Genomic DNA, 20,137 nt, shown 5'->3' on the forward strand with positions numbered 1-20,137 from the left:
GACAAAAACACATCCTCACTGAACAATCTGAACCAATTACAAACTACATTTGTCACTGAACAGCTACCTTGCTTCAAGCCTTTCGGCCCTTCTCCCATTTTATTTAGCAAAAAAAAAATCACTGCAGTATGTTGAACAGGTTGAGCAAAAAGTGTATTTTTCTCCTCTCCCCAGCCTCAGTTTCTTTCCCTCTTGTAACAGGGTACAGTTTGACATACACCTCCAGTACCTCACTCCTGTGGCTATTCATCATCGTCAGCAGGCTATACACGCGCATATCCCGACTTTCCACCAGGGTCAGGAGCAGGGAGCCTGGGTGATATTTGCCACCCCTTCTTCCACTGTTCAGGGGTTTCAGCCCCAGCTGAGTGAAACTCTGCCCGGATGAAGAGTCGAACATGGCTCCTTCGCGTAGCTCGGTAACGCACCATTTGCCACCCAAAATTACTATTTACAACATCCCAAAAGAAGGTGCGAATATAATTTTGTTTCCAGCATTACTTTCCCAATTGTGAAGTTTGCACAAAAGATGGTGCCAGATGAAAGGAGAGGCTGCAAAACAGCAACTTGTGATCAACAAACAAGGCAATTGTTCCAACTCAACAAGAAGGGTCAACAATTCACGTATCAATTAGTTGAAGCCCAAGTGCAAAAAATCAACAGCAATTATCTCCAGAATTAAATCCAGGGAAAGAAACACTTTAGTATTTTAAAAGCATCTTAAAAACTTTACTCAAGTTTATTGGAGGAAAAAAAACCACAACATTTTAATTGCAGTCACTTCAAGACTTTTGGAAACATCTACAAGGCCTTGAAGAGGGTTGTGCCACCAACAGACTTGTTTTGCTCATCCCCCAAACAGATATTCAAGCACCCAATGCCAAAAACAGTAAGACAACTTCACAAGACCTGACTATGAGGAGCCTCTGGTCCTGACAGTGCGAGGGTACTAGACTGATATCAGTTGATATACAATGGCCTGGGGTGCTTAAACAACTGAGCGGTTTCAACTGCCATGTACTGTGGTCCTTGGCAACTCCTCCAGCCAATTCCGCCAATGAGATAAAAAGAAAACATATTTCAGGTGTGCACCTTTTTCAGGCCACGCTGAAAGGGTCAGCAGCCTCAATTCTGCTATAATGTAAACACGGGACGCAACCAACAGAGTACCCTTCGTCGTCCAGTACTTCCCCGGAGCGGAGAAACTAAGCCATGTTCTCCGCAGCCTTCAACACGTCATCGATGACGACAAACACCTCGCTATGACCATCCCCACACCTCCACTACTCGCCTTCAAACAGCCACCCAACCTCAAACAGACCATCATTCGCAGCAAATTACCCAGCTTTCAGGAGAACAGCGTCCACGACACCACACAACCCTGCCACGGTAACCTCTGCAAGACATGCCAGATCATCGACACAGATACCACCATCACACGAGAGGACACCACCCACCAGGTGCATGGTTCATACTCCTGTGACTCGGCCAACGTTGTTTCCCTCATACGTTGCAGGAAAGGATGCCCCAGAGCATGGTACATTGGCGAGACCATGCAGACGCTGCGACAACGGATGAACGGACACCGCACAACAATCGCCAGACAGGAGGGTTCCCTCCCAGTCGGGGAACACTTCAGCAGTCAAGGACATTCAGCCACCGACCTTCGGGTAAGCGTACTCCAAGGCGGCCTTCGAGACACACGACAACGCAAAATCGTCGAGCAGAAATTGATAGCCAAGTTCTGCACCCATGAGGACGGCCTCAACCGGGATCTTGGGTTCATGTCACGCTACACGTAACCCCACCAGCGAACAAAAGTTATCTGTTTTTAATATAACGGGTCATTTGCTGTCTTTCTCTTCCTTCCGGATGTTTCTGCCTCTCTCTCTCTGTTTTTCTTTTTTTTTGGTTGTTTGTATATTCGGTGGCCTTGTAGGTAACACCTTCCTGTCTGAACACTTCGATTGCCTTGGCAACGGGCAGTTGGAAAGACTATCTGTAATCACCAGGCATTGTTCTGTGATTTATAAATGCGAAAGGTTCAAGGATTTCATTTCCACATTCACCTGAGGAAGGAGGAAGCCTCTGAAAGCTTGTGATTTTCAAATAAAATTGTTGGACTATAACTCGGTGTTGTAAAATTGTTTACAATAATGTAAATCAACAGATCTCCAGCGAAATTAGGGATTTAAAGCTGCCACCTCTGCATCTTCTCACCAAGAAGTTGTTTTGATATTTTGACACACTCATTATTTCTCATGATCTCTCAGCTGTGCAACAGCTCATCTTCCCCAATCTTGCCTTCTTCCTACAATCTCCAGCCCCTTAAAACCCAAGCTTGGCAATACCTTCCAATTTACCTCATGTACTCTTTTCAATCTTGACTGGGCCCTTTACCAAGGGCCTTGGCCCCCCCCTCCCCCTCCCCCCTCCCCAACCCCTGACCTTGGATTTCTCCATTTGAAAAAAAACAAAGCATGTTGCATTCAGAATAAGCAACTATCCTTGTAGTCAGTGGGAAAGAAAACAGTTAAAAGGCGATCCCAGAAAGTATATAGGCAATATTAGACTGCTTAGATAAGGTCAATTTTGAACGTTATTTTGAAATGAAGCAGGATTGTAGGATCAGAGGTTGACAAATGTCTGGAATAATGTGCCAGGTGGGACAGTAAAGATAGAGTCTTTTGGGGCATTCAAAACACAGCTGGATGTTAGCTGAGTACAGTTAGAATACTAGGAGTAATAAAGGTTTGTGTTGAGTATGTCCAACAGTTAAATACCAGGATCATCTATCTTCAATTTTGCACCTATCTGGTGGCTCAGCTGCCAAGTATTACCATGGGCCCAGGTTCCATTCAGTCTGTGTTGTACTTTACTGCCACCCAAGTTGAGGTCAAGATGTTACAATTGGCCATAGACCCCTGGAATTGGAAGGGAAGTGAAAAAAGAACCATTAGCCCCAGTTCCCACTGCAGGTCATTGTCCAGCAATTCCAGCTGGAACGTGCCCATGCAGCAAGGGCAAGATTGAGCTTCGCTCAGATACCCTCCACAGTTGCATAGGCCCATTCCCACTCACTGTCCAAGCACACATTCGAGTGAGGCCCACAGGGCTGACTGTACCATTTGAACTGTACATCATTGAGTCAGTGCCTTGAGGGGAGGAGAAGGGCTTAAAATTGATCAACGGTGGCCATCAGGACCGTCTGCAACAATTGTACAAAATCTTGCCTTTTCACCCACAGTGGGGAAACTATCAGCCACCAAGTTTTAAAAGGTCTTCCTCATGTGCAGCTTCTACAGTGAAGCATAAAATGCATACAACGCTAGGGGGGAACTGAGCAGTAATGTCCTTTCACCGATAGGACGCAGAGTCAAATCCAACCCAGAGTTACCAGAAGAAATCCTCCAGTCTCTGCAGCACTGAGAAATTAATTTTGAGTATCCTCAGCCGTGTTTCTGGTTGGCACAAGTTTTCCCAGGTTGCCAGTAGCCAGCTTCAATAAAAGATACTGTAGAATACATCAGAAGACAAATTTTCCTCCTTTCAACACCTCCCTGTTTTTAAATTTAGAAAGACATTTTCAGTTTGTTCAAGCTAATACTTGCCGAACGATTGAGAACCTTATTGGTTTCCCTCCCCTATCCGACCATAGCCTCAACAGCTCCAGGAACAGCTTCTCTTCCCATCCCTGCAGCATCACCTCAGGAACCCCCCCGAAGGATTCATCCTTGGCCCAATCAGCTCGACATCATCCAAGACAAAGCAGCCCGCTTGATTGGCACCCCCTTCACCACCGGCGCACTGTGGCTGCAGTGTGTACCATCCACAGGATGCACTGCAGCAACTCGCCAAGGCTTCTTCGACAGCACCTCCAAAACCCGTGACCTCCACCACCTAGAAGGACAAGAGCAGCAGGTACGTGGGAACAACATCACCTGCACGTTCCCCTCCAAGTCACACACCATCCCGGCTTGGAAATATATCGCCGTTCCTTCATCGTTGCTGGGTCAAAATCCTGGAACTCCCTACCTAACAGCACTGTGGGAGAACCTTCACCACACGGACTGCAGCGGTTCAAGAAGGCAGCTCACCACCACCTTCTCAAGGGCAATTAGGGATGGGCAATAAATGCCAGCCTCGCCAGCGACGCCCATATCCCATGAACGAATTTTTAAAAATCCTCGTCTTCATGGTGTCCCTTGGTGACATGAACCATGGGGGCAGGTTCCGCATGTGTGCCGAGGACACCCAGCTCTTCACCATCCCTCTCCACTGCCTCTGTGCTATCAGACTGCTTGTCCAACATCCAGTCTTGCATAAGCTGCAATTTTCTCCAGCTCAACTTGGAGAAGTCTGAAGCCATCGCCTTTGGCTCCCAGCACACGCTCTGAACCCTCGCTGCCAAATCCACCTCCCTTCCCTTCCCGTCCTGGCCACAGTTTCAGGCTGAACAAAAGATTTGCAACCTTGGCATCCTGTTTGATCCCAAGATGAGATTTTGACCCCATATCCTCCCCATCACTAAGACCACCGAATTCCACCTCCGTAACATTGTTCACTCCTGCCCCTACCTCAAACCCCATCTGCCGCTGAAACTCTCACCAATGCTTTTGTCACCATTGAGTGAATTAATTCAATTCATTCCTGGCTGGCTTCCTATCCTCTACCCTGCACAAGTTCAGCTCATTCAAAATTTTGTTGCCCACATCCCATTCCACATCCATCACCCTTGTCCTTGCTGACCTCAGATTTTTAAATCTTATCGTGTTTAAATCCCTCCATGGCCTCGACCCGCCCTATCTCTAAACTCTACTGATGCTGCAACATCACCCCCCTCCCCCCCACCATCCTTCCCCAAACTCTCCATTCCTTCGACTCCAGTCTCTTGTGCATCCTTTCCTCCCTTTGCCCCACCATCGATTGGTTCCACTCTCTGGAATTCCTTCCCTAAACTCCTCCACCTCCTCCTCTTTATGATCCTCTTTAAAACCCACCTCTTTGACCACCCTTTCTAATCTCTCCTTCATTGGCCTCAGCACCAACGCCACTGTCGTGCCTTGAGTGTTTCTCTATTTTAAAAGGTGCTGTATAAATGTATTTGTGCCATTGATGCTTGTAAGAGGTGTGTGCACATATCCTGCACCTTGGTGCGTTTCTCTATTTTAAAGGTGCTACATAAATGCAAGCTATTGTGAAAGCATTTGTACAACTGATGCTTTTAAGAGATGTGTGTATAAATAATATCACACCCTGCATATGTGCAACTGTTAAATGAAGACCAACAGTTGAACTAAGTTGCTACGATCTGCAACATTCCCAGCTGACAAGCATTAGTGCACATGGAAAAATAAAATGAAACCAAGACCCTGATACACACTGTATATCAAAAAATATGGTAAGCAGGAAGACTGGTGGGGGGAAAATAAAATCAGACCTGTAACGGCACTGTGTTCTTGAGAGGGGTGACCCCGGGACATAAGCCGATCTGCATGCAATTGGCAGCTCTGCCACTGTTTTTAGCACTCCACTAAGAACTGGTCACTACCTTTCCCATTCTTCTCCCTAGACCACCCCCACCCCATACAAAGTCGCAGGAATATCTCTCAAAGATTTACGCAGATTGCAGTGCAAACTCAGCAACACAACTCATTCACATTGTTACATGAAATAAGAGACTTTGCTGTTTCATATCTGATTGTATCCGTCAGAGACGGCACCAAGGTGCGACAAGTCAACTTTGGCTTGGAGGTTCTCTGAACACGCTTGACTCTCACTACAGACCACAAACACACTTTCTGAAAGAATATGTGCAACAGGACAAATTAGAGGTTGTTTTGCATCCTTTCGGTTTTCTCCCCTCCATTCCTGAGTGCACGACCCATGCTGGGGTACAGCAATACCTTGACCAAGTAGCCTCCCAAAACAAAAAAAGATGCAGAAAGATTCACAAAATATAGATAGGCTACTCAACTGGGCCAACAGTGGCAGATGAAATTCAATGCTGATAAATGTACTGCATATTGAAAGAATGAACGTATATGAGCACAAGTATGAAATTAATGGGATTGAATTGGCAGAGGAAGACTGGGTCTGGGAGTGACTCACTTTCAATGTCTGGGCAACATGGCAGAACAATTAAAAATGCAGATAAAATGCAAAGATTTATGGCCAAAGCAGCAGAGGACAAGTCTCCGAAGATTACTTTGATGGTCTGCAATGCACTGGTCAGACTCTGTTCAGAGTGTCAGCCGTGACTCTTGCCTCTGAGTCAGAAGGTTGTGGGTTCAAGCCCAACACCAGAGACTTGAGCACGTAATCCAGGCTGGCACTTGAGTGCAGTACTGAGGGAGTGCTACACTGTCAGAGGTGCCATCTTTCGGATGAGATGTTAAACCGAGGCCCCGTCTGCCCCCTCTGATGTCCTGGCCAATATTTATCCCTCAACCAACATCACTACAACAGATTACCTGGTCGTCATCTCATTGCTGTTTGTGGGACCTTGCTGTGCATAAATTGGCTGCCAAGTTTCCTACATTGCAACAGTGACTACACTTCAAAAGTACTTCATTGGTTGTGAAGTGCGTTGGGACGTCCCGAGGTCATGAACGGCGCTATATAAATGCAAGTCTTTCTTTTTAATTCTGATGACCACGACACAGAAAAACATGTGCATGAATTGGAGGGGGTACAGAGAAGAGGAACAATTACAGAAACTTGATCTCTCCAGTATGGACGAGTGGTCATGACCAGTAGAAAAGGGAACCACACTGTAATGTATAAAATACCAAAAATGGGAGCCAATGTAGGTCAGCGAGCACAGGGGTGATGGATAAATGCTGTCTGGCGATGTAGTAAGTCCAGAGTATGACTTCAAATTAATGAGAATTATTCAAACCAAATATACTAGGCAGAACATATTTACTCACGAGAGATAACAACATACTGTACATATCGCGCCTTTAATGCAGTAAAACGTCCCATGGTGCTTCACAGGAGCGTAATCAGACAGAAATTGACACCGAGACAAAAGGAGACATTAGGACAGGTGACCAAAAGCTTGGTCAAAGAGGTAGGTTTTAAGGAGTGTCTTAAAGGAGGGAATTCCAAAGCTTCAGGCCTAGGCAGCTGAAGGCACGGCCGCCAGTGGTGGGGCGAAGGAAGTCGGGGATGCACAAGAGGCCAGAACTGGAGGAACGCAGAGGTCTCAGAGGGTTGCGGGACTGGAGGAGGTTTTCGAGATAGGGAAGGGCGATGCCGCAGAGGGATTTGAACACAAGGATGAGAATTTTAAATTGGAGGCCATGTTGGTCAGCAATCACGAGGGTGATGGATAAATGCTGTCTGGTGGAGTAGTAGAGGCAAAAACATTGGGACATTAAAAATGTAGCTTAGTGTTATAATGGGAAAATTACAGGGCAGGTATGCCAAGCTTTGTGTCTTCGATGCATTGTAGAGAGTCTCGCCGAACACGCAAAATTTAAATGCATGTTCCCGTTAACTGGTGTGTATGTCAAGCTACCGTTATGAACAAACCTTGGCATTCTGATTTACGATTTATCTACCAACGAGCCAACAACAATCTTGTCCAAATCTCTCAGCCTGAGAAATCTAAACACAATGAACCAGCATCAAATGCAAATGTAAACAGAACTGAGATACCTGGCCTTTGTGGGCCGGAGTGCTGGTAGTTGTGGATCACAATTCGGGCACCCTTCAATTAAGGCACTGGAGCAACGAGCTTCAGTGGGCCGAATGGCCTGGTCACATCCTGGATTTTTCTTATAGCTTTGCATCTGAGCCTGGACAACGAGTGGCCTTTGAGACACACGACAACGCAAAATCGTCGAGCAGAAATTGATAGCCAAGTTCCGCACCCATGAGGACGGCCTCAACCGGGATCTTGGGTTCATGTCACGCTACACGTTACCCCACCAGCGAACAAATGTTATCTGTTTTTAATATAATGGGTCATTTGCTGGCTTTCTCTGCCTTCCGGATGTTTCTGCCTCTCTCTGTTTTTTTTCCTGTTTGTTTTTTTGTTGAATGTGTATTCGGGGGTTCTGCAGGTGACACCTCTCTGTCTGAACACGGTGATTGCCTTGGCAACGGGCAGTTGCAGGGGCATTCTGTAAACACCATGTATTGTTCTATATGTATAAATGCGTAGGCTTCGAGGAGCTCCTGAACATTTACCTGAGGAAGGAGGAAGCCTCCGAAAGCTTGTGAATTTAAAATAAAATTGCTGGACTATAACTTGGTGTTGCAAAATTGTTTACAATGGACAATGAGTGTCAGTAACCTACTAAACCATGATAGGTATCACAGGCAAACCTAATTTAATCCTCACCCAACAGCCACTTTCCAGCAGGGGTCAATGGGTGGTTTTCAGTTGCAAGAATTCTGGTTGATTTCCCCCAATCAGGAAGGACCCGAATATTATGCAACAAGGCCTGTTTGCGTTGCTGAAAAACTTTTCAAGTTCACAACCTCAAGTCGGATCAGGCATGTTTCAGCTATTTTAACTCAAGATCTTTCAATTCTAAAAATAGACCAGCAAGAATTCTCAATGGCAGGAGCCAGAAAGCCTTCATACTTACTGTCATAGCTTACGTATTATGTGTTTGAAAAACATATTTAATTGCACAAAGGCTTCCAAAGAAAACAGGGAGCTACTGTTCTGATGTTGATTTTTTTTTAAATTGGAGAAAAGGGAAAGGTATGGAATGAGGAATTACTTGGCCGAATCAGCAATTAGGTGACGGCTGGGCATCAACGTAGGGAGAAACACATGGGTGGAGTCTTGCACTGCTGAAAAGACGGGTGTCAGCAGCTGTGGATGGAGCTACAGAACTGCATCCCCCCTCCCCCGTCCCCAGGTTGTTGGTTTGAGTTCTTCTAAAGCTCATGGAATGTACAGAATCATCAATTGAAGTTTTTTGATTGCATCATTTGGCTGAGAATGCTGTTCTAATTCAAAACACTCTTTCCCCGCTTCCAAGCGTGAGGAGCAAGCATTTAATCAAATGCACATTTGCAGGACCTCCTACGCACGGTGACATACCTACATTGCCAAGCAGCTCAACGGCCTCTCAAAATCCCATGGAATCTGGGTTGGTTGATTAAAAGTGAAGTGCTCCAGAATCAATTAGTGAACCGCCCCCTTACGCCTCAGAATCAAAATCGGACACATCTTAATACGTCTTCTCTTCTAAATTCCTCTTTTACAGTTCAGTCTGATCCCAGGCCAATTAGTCTCTGGTACAGTTTCAAACTTCTAACGGTGGATTTATACCACAGACCACTTCAAGTCCTTGAGATGAGATGCTAAACAGAGTCCTGTCTCCTGGTTCTGGCGGACGTTAAAGATCCCGTCATTATTCGATGAAGAGCAGGGAATTCTCTTGCTGTCCCTGCCAACATGCCTTTCCCAGCCAACACCACCAGACACACATCAAACGGTCATTCATCTCGATGCCGGTTGTGGTACAGATTGGCTGCTGAGTCTGCCAGCACGACAGACACCGCAAAAGTAATTCATGGCACAAAGTGCTTAGAGGTGTTTCAAAATAAGGTGCCAAGTAAATTATTAATACCGTAGGCTCCCACCAGTGCTGTGGAATCTGCCCAGTTTATATGACCGACTGGATTCCACAGCGCTGAAGCAACGGTCAAAGAACTACGCACGTGGAAACCTGCACCTATTTGCAAGTCGCTGTTTGCGGCTTTGCCGCTGGCCGGCGTGGACCTTCCACAACGGTTTGGGGGCCAGAGGCGGGAAAACGGAAGTGTACGGGCTGTCCACGGAGGCAGTGGGCCCTGCTACCGTGGCACTGCTGCCTTCCTCAGACAGTTCTGGGCACCTCAAGAGACAGCGCTGCGCTCAGTCAGCTGTACGATAGGAGTGCGGTCTCCCATCAGCGGCGGGGCTGCAGCCCATGTGAAACGTGCAGTTTCTCTCTCCCCGTTCAACAAAGGAAAAGGCAATTCACTCAGGTAGAACAGCTGGAACATTTACTCCGATACCCCTAATCTCACCACAGGCAATGTTTTTTTTTGTTATTAGTGCCTTTTTATTGTCTCTTAATTTAATAAATCCTGCATTTAATAAAAAGTGGAGAAATACAAAACAACTCTTCCACATCTCCCCCACCCCCCCCCACCCCACCCCCAAACAACAAGCGTTCCCGTGGCAGCAGCAGATCGACAAAGCTTCTTGACAAACAAAAGTAGCCCCTTTCGCTTCAGGCATCCTTGGCGACTTTCCAAATTACAGACTGCAAATTTCAAAGATCACGCAGTGTCACAGCGGTTGCAGCAGATCCTTTCACAACCTAATACCTAAAAATATTTGCTAAGACACCATCACACAAAGCACTCGAGGGTGGAAACCTGCCAATAGACGAGCAGTTTTTATTAAAGACCATGGGGGTCCACAGTAAAGAAAAAAAATAAATTTAAAAAGCCAAGGGAAGCCCCAGTCTAATCTACTCTGGCACATATGTGCGCACGCATGTGCACAAATACACACGCACTCACACACCCCTATCGACCTGCTGTAATGGAGGGGTGTGGAGAGCTGCGTGGCTGGACTAAGACGCAAGACAAATTAAGAGACAACTTGGGAATGAAAAAGGAAACACGGGTAATTTCTGTGAAGATTGGAACCAGATCCACAAACCAAGAGGAAAGTCAGTGGCTCCCTGATTACTCAATGGGTAAAGATACGATGCTGTTTGACACTGGCCTATGTGAACCTTCATCAATTTGTCTGTTAGTTGATCTCTGTTGGTCCGACGGTGGAATCACTGCAAATGACCTCAGTGTCTCAGGGGTGGGTGACTGTGGCGGTGGTGGGGAAGGAGGATACTACCTGGAGCACTGTCCAGTGATAACTTCAGGAATGTTCCATCCGGTGTGCGGGATTCAAAGAAGACAGGGTCGGGCTCCACTGTGATGCTCTCATGCTCAAACAGCCTGCTGATGTGACGCTTGGGCGAAGGACTGGAAGGCGTCCAGGGCCACGAGAGAGCGCCTTCAGGAAAGGAGGGATGTGGAAAAGGGGAGAAGAAAATAAAAAGCTGGGATGGGGAGGGATGAATGAATCAGGTTGAAGTCCGAGTGCTGACACAGTAGGCCAATTCCTTCGTGTGGCCACAGAGAAGGATGGGGAACTGGTTACCATTCCAGCATTCTCCGTACAGCAATCTCCTCATCTCAAAAGGCCAAGTGGAGGTGGGGTACTTGCCCAGAGGGTAGAAAACCATCCCTCTCCTGCACATCCTAACGTTTAACCAGGAGATGAAAGGCTTGGGAATCCAAAGGGAGTTCTATGGCACAAAGGGAAATTGGGAGAAAAACAAATCACAAAATGGAAGAAGGGAAAAAAAACTCACGAGCTGCCAGAGATGTTAACACTGAAAAAGTAAATATTTGGTGACAGAGGTTTGTCTGCTACGCAACATTCCAGTCTGCTGTGTCAATAGGAAGGTTGCCAACAGTCCACTTAAATCAACTTCAAATCTTTCCCGAGATGCATGACCTTTCAAAACCATCCGATCGGAGCAGAAATTAAACACATCGACTGTCAAGAGCTTTTGTGACATTCGAGATAATTTACCAGCAATTAACTTCGACTATTCATCCTCCTTCTCTTCAACTATGTTTTGCACAGGTTAGAGACAGAATGGGATTTCAGTTTTAAGTTTCCTTCTACTCTTTCCTCTCACTTCACACCTAATAATACTCATTAAGTCCATTCCCCCACCCCCCCCACCCCATAATACACATGGATATGGACAAATATATCGTCACTAGCCTGCAATGTAGCTCCAATGCAAAGATATCTTGACAGAGGAGATAATGTTGGGCAGAACGGTTAGCACCTCCGACATGGTTTGAGTGATGAATACTTTCATAACAACCCTTAAGAGATACGTTTTCAATTCTAATTTCATAGCAGGGTTTTCCCCTTTTTTTTTATTGATCATGTGCTACAGCAGGTTTAATATCACATCAATTGAACGTCCCACAATTTTCTCCCTCTCTCTCATGCTGGGATACAGATCTATGGGTCCAAGTAACCATCTTGCTCAAGTAGTCATTCTTGATGTGAGAGCCTGAACAGCAAGTGTTGGCAGGCTACTGGTCTGGAGTGTGCACCACGACCAAGACCTTAACTCTATGCCCTCTCCCAACACCATCCCAGGCACAATGCACTACTCCATCGGATTCACTGGATAGTAATGGGAATCCTGGTGGATTTCTTCCCCTCACCCCCTCCCGAGTCCAGAAGCAGTGAGCCAAACTGCCGTACTCTGATCACAAACACTGGTCAAGATCAGCTGAGTCAGCACAACATAGGGGCCAAAACCCACGTTGTGCTGACTCAACTGACCTGTTTGGCTCAGTATCATGCGCACGCATATCCTAACTGCACAATAAGCCACCCGGGGGCGGCTCCCTGAATTTTTTTGTTCAAGTGTGAAGTGTGATTGAGGTTTCCACTTAACAAAACCTTAATTTAGCCTTGAATCATGACACATCAAATCAAAAAGCAACAGAAACTCAACTTGTCTGGAAAACCATGGAGCGGTGAGGCTGTTCTTCCCCGAATGCACTAATGACCATATGTCAAATGACGTTATGGTTGCACCCGGGTTACCAACATTGGAACCAAGGCACAAAAACTCCATCACTGCCAATAGTTAGAAATCAATGGCAAACAGAGATTCCTAGGAGCAGTTCAACCAGTCACTAATTGCTCTGGATGGTTCTTTTAATTGGCTTTTGTTTTGAATGACAATAGAATTTTTGTTTCGTATATTAAAATAAACCATAGCAGCAAAAATGACAGTGGTTTCTTCAAGCGCGGTCCCCACCTGATCAAGGTATAACCTACACTGAACATGGATCACACTGCTCCACCATTACTTAGCAGGTCAACTGTACCTTGCAGCACGAAAGAAGGTTATCACCTTTCAACCAATCAGAAACAGGCAGTAGAGAGATCAGGGTGCTTGCAAATGGGGGCGGGGGGAATTAAATCAGGGCTTGGGTTCCAATGAAAATTAATAGAAAATAGAGGCAGAAACTAACGGAATGAAATAAGATGGTTTCAAAATTAAAAGCAATGTCGAAGTTTCCAGAGAGCCCATTCATAATTGCAACAGTCTGCTCCAAAACATGATAAGCAATAATTCTACAAATGCCCCATGAAGACCTGGATCATCCCAGTGACAACAGACAGATTATATACAGTATGCTGAAACTTGAGACTTGAGCACATAATCCAGGCTGACACTCCAGTGCAGTACTGAGGGAACGCTGCACTGTCGGAGTTGTCGTGTTTCGGATGGGACGTTAAAATGAGGTCCTGTCTGCCCTCTCAGGCAGACGTAAAAGACCCCATGGCACTATTTCAAAGAAGAGCAGAGGAGTTCTCCCCGGTGTCCTGGCTAATATTTATCCCTCAACCAACATCACTAAAACAGATTATCTGGTCATTATCACATCTTTGTTTGTGGGATCTTGCTGTGCACAATTTGGCTGCCACGTTTCCCACATTACAACAGTGACTACACTTCAAAAAAATATTTTATTGACTGTAAAGCATTTTAGCAAGTTCTTTCTTTCGGTGGGGACACTACAATTGCCTTCTTGTTAGGATTATCCATGGGTCGTATTTCGGAGTGTTATTCAGTGACACCTGCTAGAACATACAGATGTGCGAACATCTGGAAAAGTTGGGCGAGTGGGGTGAAATTTGAAGTAGAAATTGAAGTCAGTTAACCATGTTTCTACCAAACACATCGCAGCAGCAGCAAACCTGCTGAGGCATTGAACAAGATCCTTTCCTACTGATTGTCCGTAGCAAAGGGGAGACAAATCCAGGTCAATTTACAAAGCAACCATCTCACGTAACTACAAATTACAAAATGGGCACGAGAGCACCAAGTCATTTGCTCAAACATAAAACTTCTCAAGCGTTGCTCAGGTCCGCTCTGCTATTCAATCTGCCCCTCCCCCAAGAACAATGCAACCCTGTCTGTGTCTCAGGGAGTATCCATTACCCATGGGGCGAATGCAGCCCTCAGCTCCACAAACACTAGCACAATTCCTAGGTGTTCGCTCTGTGCAACAGCACACCTCGCCAAAGGATTCCGCCTTTCTTTGCTTGTGCCGGGCTGCCAGCTGACGTTCAAAACCGAGTACAATAAGATTCAGAAATCTAATCTGACCTGCTCATTCATCTTACTTGCTGCCAGACCTTGCAGTGCACCAATTGGCTGCTGCATTCACCCACCCAACAGTGACTGCATTTCAAAAGTACTTCATTGGGCGTAAAGCACTTTGGGACATCCTCAGGATAATAAGCCCCAATCTAAATGCAAGTTGTTTCAAGGTGGCTGCATTTCTGACTGCAAATTTATTAAAAACTTAATACAAAGTAATGCCTTAGGTACGGCATGCTGCAGTTTCTTTGCCACATTTCACCCGGATGTCAGGTACCTGAATAAAGGGTTCTGTTGGAATTTCTTTTTGAAGTTAGGTTACATTTTGTTCTACAAGAACAACTTGCATTCATATTGCACATTTAATCTCGTGAAACATCTCAAGGAGCTTCACAGGAGCATCATCAAACAAAATGTGACACCCAGCCCAAGAAGGAGATATTAGGACAGGTGACCAGAAGTTTGGTCGAAGAGGAAGGTTTTAAGGAGAGTCTTAAAAGGAGGAGAGAATTCCCTCCCTGAACCTTAGGGCCTAGACAGCTGAAGGCACCACTGCCAACAGTGGGTCGAAGGGAGTGAGAGATGGACAAGAGGTTAGAGTTGGAGGATTGTAGGGCTGGAGGAAGTTGCAGAAATAGGGAGGTAGGGAGGGGCGAGGCCACGGAGGGATTTGAACACGAGAATGAGAATTTTAAAATTGAGGTGTTTCGGGACTAGGAGCCAATGTAGGTCAGCGAGCACAGGGGTGGATGGGTGAACGGGATGGTATGAATTAGGATATAGGCAGCAGAGTTTTGGATCTAGCCCCAAGGTGCTGAGCCATACAGTGGTAGGATGGAGGTGCGCTCCAGCAAATTCCCTACGCATGCACATTTGCATTTACTTATCCCAGCCAAGACAGAAGCCAAACTTTTCCCCAAAGCCACTTTTGCATACAACGACCACATTGACAGAGATCCAAGTCACAAGTGTGTCCTTTCAACTTGGCTATAAAGTGTGGCACAAGGACGTGCAAAAAGAGGAAATTATTTTTATGCCCCTTTTCTTCTACTTGAACAAAAAACATACACATAGCATTAAATGCACGCGAGTTTGGGCGCGATCCAAACGGCCTCCTTCTCTGACCACCTGTGGCAACTCGGGGAAACAACGAAGTGCATGACAAATGAGCAATCATCAATGAAACAAGGCACAGAACATCTACTTACACACAATCTCCGGTACCATTCTGATACGTTACACATTTTCCCCTATTAAGGCATGGCTGAAAAGAGTCACGACACTGTAATGCTGAGAGAAAAGAAAACCTCTGTTAGAACAAGTGCAAAGAGAGCATTTTTCAAATTACACCCAAACAATTGTAACTCTACCCTCCCATAAGTTGAAAGCAAACTTTTAACATGCACCTTGAAAACGTAATATTGGCTATTGCTAGCACCTATACAATAGAGATTGGTCAGAAGTTCATACAGCACTTATCCATTTCCCTTTAATTGGTCCTGGAAAGAGAAATTAGGGAACCTTAATTATCTGTTCTTTTTCAGGATTTCATTCAAATTAAATTGCACAAAATTGGAAGGGTTTTCTTTGCAAAAAATACAATGTCCACATTCAATATGGGGACAAATCTGGATCCAGTGAAAGACTAGATTCCTTGGCTTTGACACCTCCTCACACAACAGGGTGATGGTTCCACCCTTTTTGACCAACAAGAATGTCAACATTTGGGCCAGTTCAGTGTCATCATGGAAAGCTCAAAACGAACACTGTCCAACTAACTGACATTTTTCTTTCTATAATGGGAGTACAATTGAAATCCAGAACCAGCCCATTAAACCAACAGGCCAAGTGGGAAGGGTCTATTAGATCGGACAATACAATTCAACAGTGGTGGGCATCACAGAAGAGCCCTATCCTGACATGTGTATATGTGTGTCCGTTACACATACTACACACACTTACACTTCCAACAGGGCTGCAGCAGAAGTGCTAGCCCTGACTAATTTTCTTCTCCTTAACCCAGGGAGTGCGAAGGTGAACTGCAGTGCCACAGGCCAGCTATCGCAGAAAGTGACAGGAGAAGGGATAGAAGAGTTAATTGCTTTCCTATCGAGAGAAGACGTCAGTGGGATTCTAAAATCACCCTTGACCGCTCGCACACACCTCCAAGCTTGATATGAAGCAGTAGCTTAAGAGGCTAGGGTGCAAGCTGCCTGCTTGACCCTCCTCACTGTGGTACAGGAGAAAAGGAAAAGATGGCTAAAAACGAGGGGTTAAAAAAAATTCAGAAGTAATAAAAAAACGCGAGTGTAACAGAAGATTCACCATCCAATGAAAGGTCACAATTTATAGATCATAATGAAGTGAATGTGGTTATTTTTAATGTTAGTTTCATGACACTACTTCCTGTCTGACCTGTATCTGATTCACATGATGGTTGTTCCACTTCAACCAGACAGGCTGGGTTACTGATACATGTGTAAAAAAGACATCAACTGTCTGTTCTATTTTTAATACCTATATTTACTCACTAGAATTTCAATTGAACAGATTTGAAACAGAGAATTTTTTTTTTTTAAAAAGACGCAGAATGTGAGGAGACAGGAGATCTAATATTCTGCCTGCTTGTACAATATGAAGCTGCTCTTAGGAAGTTTGTACATAAGAAAGACTTGCATTTATATAGCGCTTTTCACGACCTCAGGACATCCCAAAGCGCTTTACAGCCAATGACGTTTAATGTGTAACATGTGCTGTTGGACAGATGAAGTCTTGTTCAATATCCAGCTCTCCTCCCGCTGCTCCACAAACCCACGACCCCATTTGCCTCCCTCGTCGTATCCAGGGGAACTGGCTGCCAATGTCAACACGCACTCATCAAATCACTGCAACAATTCTCAATGCCTAACATTTGTGCAACAGAAGGAAAACAACCTGCAATTGTATGTGGTGCACAGATAACCACAAACACACACAAAAGAAGGTCAATCCTCCCATCCCTTCTTATCCCCCTCCAGCAAACAGGAGCTAGGTAATGTTTCAGCATCACATTACATGACATGTTTTCTGGTAGAAAACAAGCTGCATCGGTTGCCCAGAACCACAGAACTATCCTAAACTAGTGTTATTCACTCACTTCTGTTGCAACCCAGATTGATGGGACACGGGCCTGCGCCTGCAATGTCCCTTCCACCTTCTCATTTTGATCACCCCATCAATGCAGTTGTCAAAGTGAAAGGCAAGCAAGTGCACCATAGGAAGGACTAATAAAAAAATTGAATAGGTTCTGAAGGTGGGGTGGGGAGTATTTGTATTGTGATGCACCCACTGGGCCATGACTGGAAGACTCGGATGCATGGATAGGAAGGGTCCCACCACCCGCGTGATTGGAGAGCTCATCACCGTAGCTAGGTTAATGCATTAAGAATGGTCACTCAAATGACCGAACGGACAGCTGTCAGTGCCCGTGGAACCACACACCAGCAGGAATCATCCATCAGCGGAAGAGACATCAAAAAATGTAATTGTTAGTTGGTCCAGTGAGAGAACGCTACAGCAATCTCAACCCCCCCCCCCCCCCCCCCATCCCCACCGTATGTAAGGAATGTTTGTTTATTGACTCATGGGAATAAACACCATTCAAGCCAGTGTGTGTGCGAGGGTTGAGTTACAATCAGCTTGAAATTTACACTCAGGGTTCACGTCGCTGATGTTATCTGGGGTTTCCAAGGTTCAGTACCAAGCGGACGAGAGCTGTCTTTCCAAAGGGGATGGGAGGAGTACAGTTTTCAGAGGTCCCACTTCCTGACCCCAAATCATTTTTCGTCCCAAAACCTTTTCCAAATTGCCTCGGCCTTGCATGGAGCTGCATAGTTCCCCTTCCACCGCACCCCCCCCCAATCCCCACCCCGTTACATAAATGCGCAAGAAACCTGAAGCTCAGCCGCTCGTTTCAGTCTTATTTGTATTAGCCCGGCTTACAACAGATCATTCTTAATAGCAGCTGTTCCTCTAATTTTTTTGACCATCTCCTTCACACTGAGAATTGAGAATCGACAAAACCCTACTATTCGGGACCAGATGTCTCTTCTTAAAATTCCACTCTAAGTGCCAGAATAGTCATGCTGCAAACAAATGCCGGCTATCAGGATCTTGCTGCATCCCACTGTCTCCTGATTTGCTTCCAATTCCCAACCCTTCCACTCCCACATCTTAATTGCTCATATTTAGCTGAAAATCAGGGATATACACAGTCACAACACTTTTTATTTAAGAAAAACAATCGTGAACAACAGTCTTCTTCCCAATAGATTTGACTGAAGAGTGAGCAATACAGTTCCAATCACGAGCCACATCCTTGATCATCAAGGAACATGGTATCCCCACCGGCCAGGCCCAGTAACTCACAAGGTCCCTCAGTTTCATTGTGATAAATGAAGTGGCAAAGCATCAAGACACAAGGCTCTTTTTGTTTTGTCTTTGTGGGCCGCTTAGGTGTGTACAGTACTACGAAGCTTTGTGGGCCGCATATGAAGTTTAAATCAATGTTCCCATTGTTGTAATGCATTCCAAGTTCCTGACGTGAGCAGATCTTGATGTCCTGATTTAGGATTTATCCATTAATAAGGCAGCCTTTTTCTAAACCTCCAGGCATAACCCGTGAGTCAGAAATGCATGGGGAAAATCCATCAGTTGTCAGGGCTTCATGGGGCCAGATATAATCCACATGCCTTAGTTTGGACACCTCTGCCTCAATGCACTTCAATGGGGTAGTTTTTGGCAAACATCTCTGGAAGCAGCACAGCTTCTTGCGGCAAATGTTGCCACTGCTGCCACAGACAGAGAACGCCCCGGTTTTCTGATCACAGAAGCAGGCTGTGGCCTCAGCCCAACAACAAAAGACGGGCGCCTGGTCAACGGCGTTATGGGCCTTCTGGAGTCAGCACTTCAGTGAAGGTGCACCATCCAGAAACATTGCCAATCGCGACTTAGAGATTAAGCACGTATCCAGACTTAAGTCATCCGCAGACTGCTGTGGAATCACCTCCACAACGTGAACAGGGCAGATGCCATCGCACCAGCAGCCCCGCTCATTACAGAGCTGCTTCGTTTTAAAGCAGTTCCAAAATAAATAACAAGAGAATAAATCTACATCCAGCTGCTTTCCAGCTTTGGCTGACCATGAAGTAACTCGTCAACTCATGACTGTCAGCAAAATAAAAGACTTGCATTTCCATAGCGCCTTTGAGGACCTCGGGATGTCCTAAAGTGCTGTAGTCAGTGAGGTGCTTTTGAAGTGTAGTCACTGTTGGAATGTAGGAAACGCGGCAGCCAACTTGTGCACAGCAAGGTCCCACAAACAGCAATGTGATAATGACCAGGTTATCTGTTTTAGTGCTATCGGTTGAGATAGTGCCGTGCAATCTTTTACATCCACCTGAGGGCAGATGGAGCCTCGGTGTAATGTCTCACACGAAAGATTGGGGCTCCAACGGTGCAGCACTCCCTCAGTGTCTATAGGCTTTTCAGCTGTGTGTTGGGGGGGGCGGGGGGCAATCAGATTGCCCTCCTGTCGGCACCATCTCGTAAGGGTCACTGGATAGCAGTCAGCTCTCCCTCAGTACTGCACTGGGAGTGTCAGCCTGGATTATGTGCTCAAGTCTCTGGAATGGGACTTGAACCAACAATCTCAGTCAAGAGTGCTACCACTGAGCCACAGCTGCCAGCAGGTTTCTCCCTCTATCTCCAATCATTAGTTGCTGCTGCGCCAATTTTCTACTGCATCACAATCCTTTTTGGTCTACTTAACTTCTACAATACCTCACAGCCCTCTCCATTGAAAAAATGGGATGGTTAATTCCTTTGGTTAACGTTCTATTAATTGTTTTTTTTTAAAAAAA

General features: G+C 45.7%; 1 protein-coding gene across 1 annotated transcript in view; it reads right to left on the minus strand.

The window, feature by feature from the left end:
* LOC137325558 (neurogenic locus notch homolog protein 2-like) overlaps positions 1 to 20,137 on the minus strand; it is a 160,627-nt gene that overhangs the window by 127,354 nt on the left and 13,136 nt on the right. Inside the window, exon 2 of the mRNA XM_067990802.1 lies at positions 15,446 to 15,527. Coding sequence (XP_067846903.1) covers positions 15,446 to 15,527 — 82 coding nt within the window. The remainder of the gene's footprint in view (positions 1 to 15,445; positions 15,528 to 20,137) is intronic.

The sequence above is a fragment of the Heptranchias perlo genome, chromosome 9 (assembly GCF_035084215.1).
Source record: "Heptranchias perlo isolate sHepPer1 chromosome 9, sHepPer1.hap1, whole genome shotgun sequence".
Taxonomy (NCBI): domain Eukaryota; kingdom Metazoa; phylum Chordata; class Chondrichthyes; order Hexanchiformes; family Hexanchidae; genus Heptranchias; species Heptranchias perlo.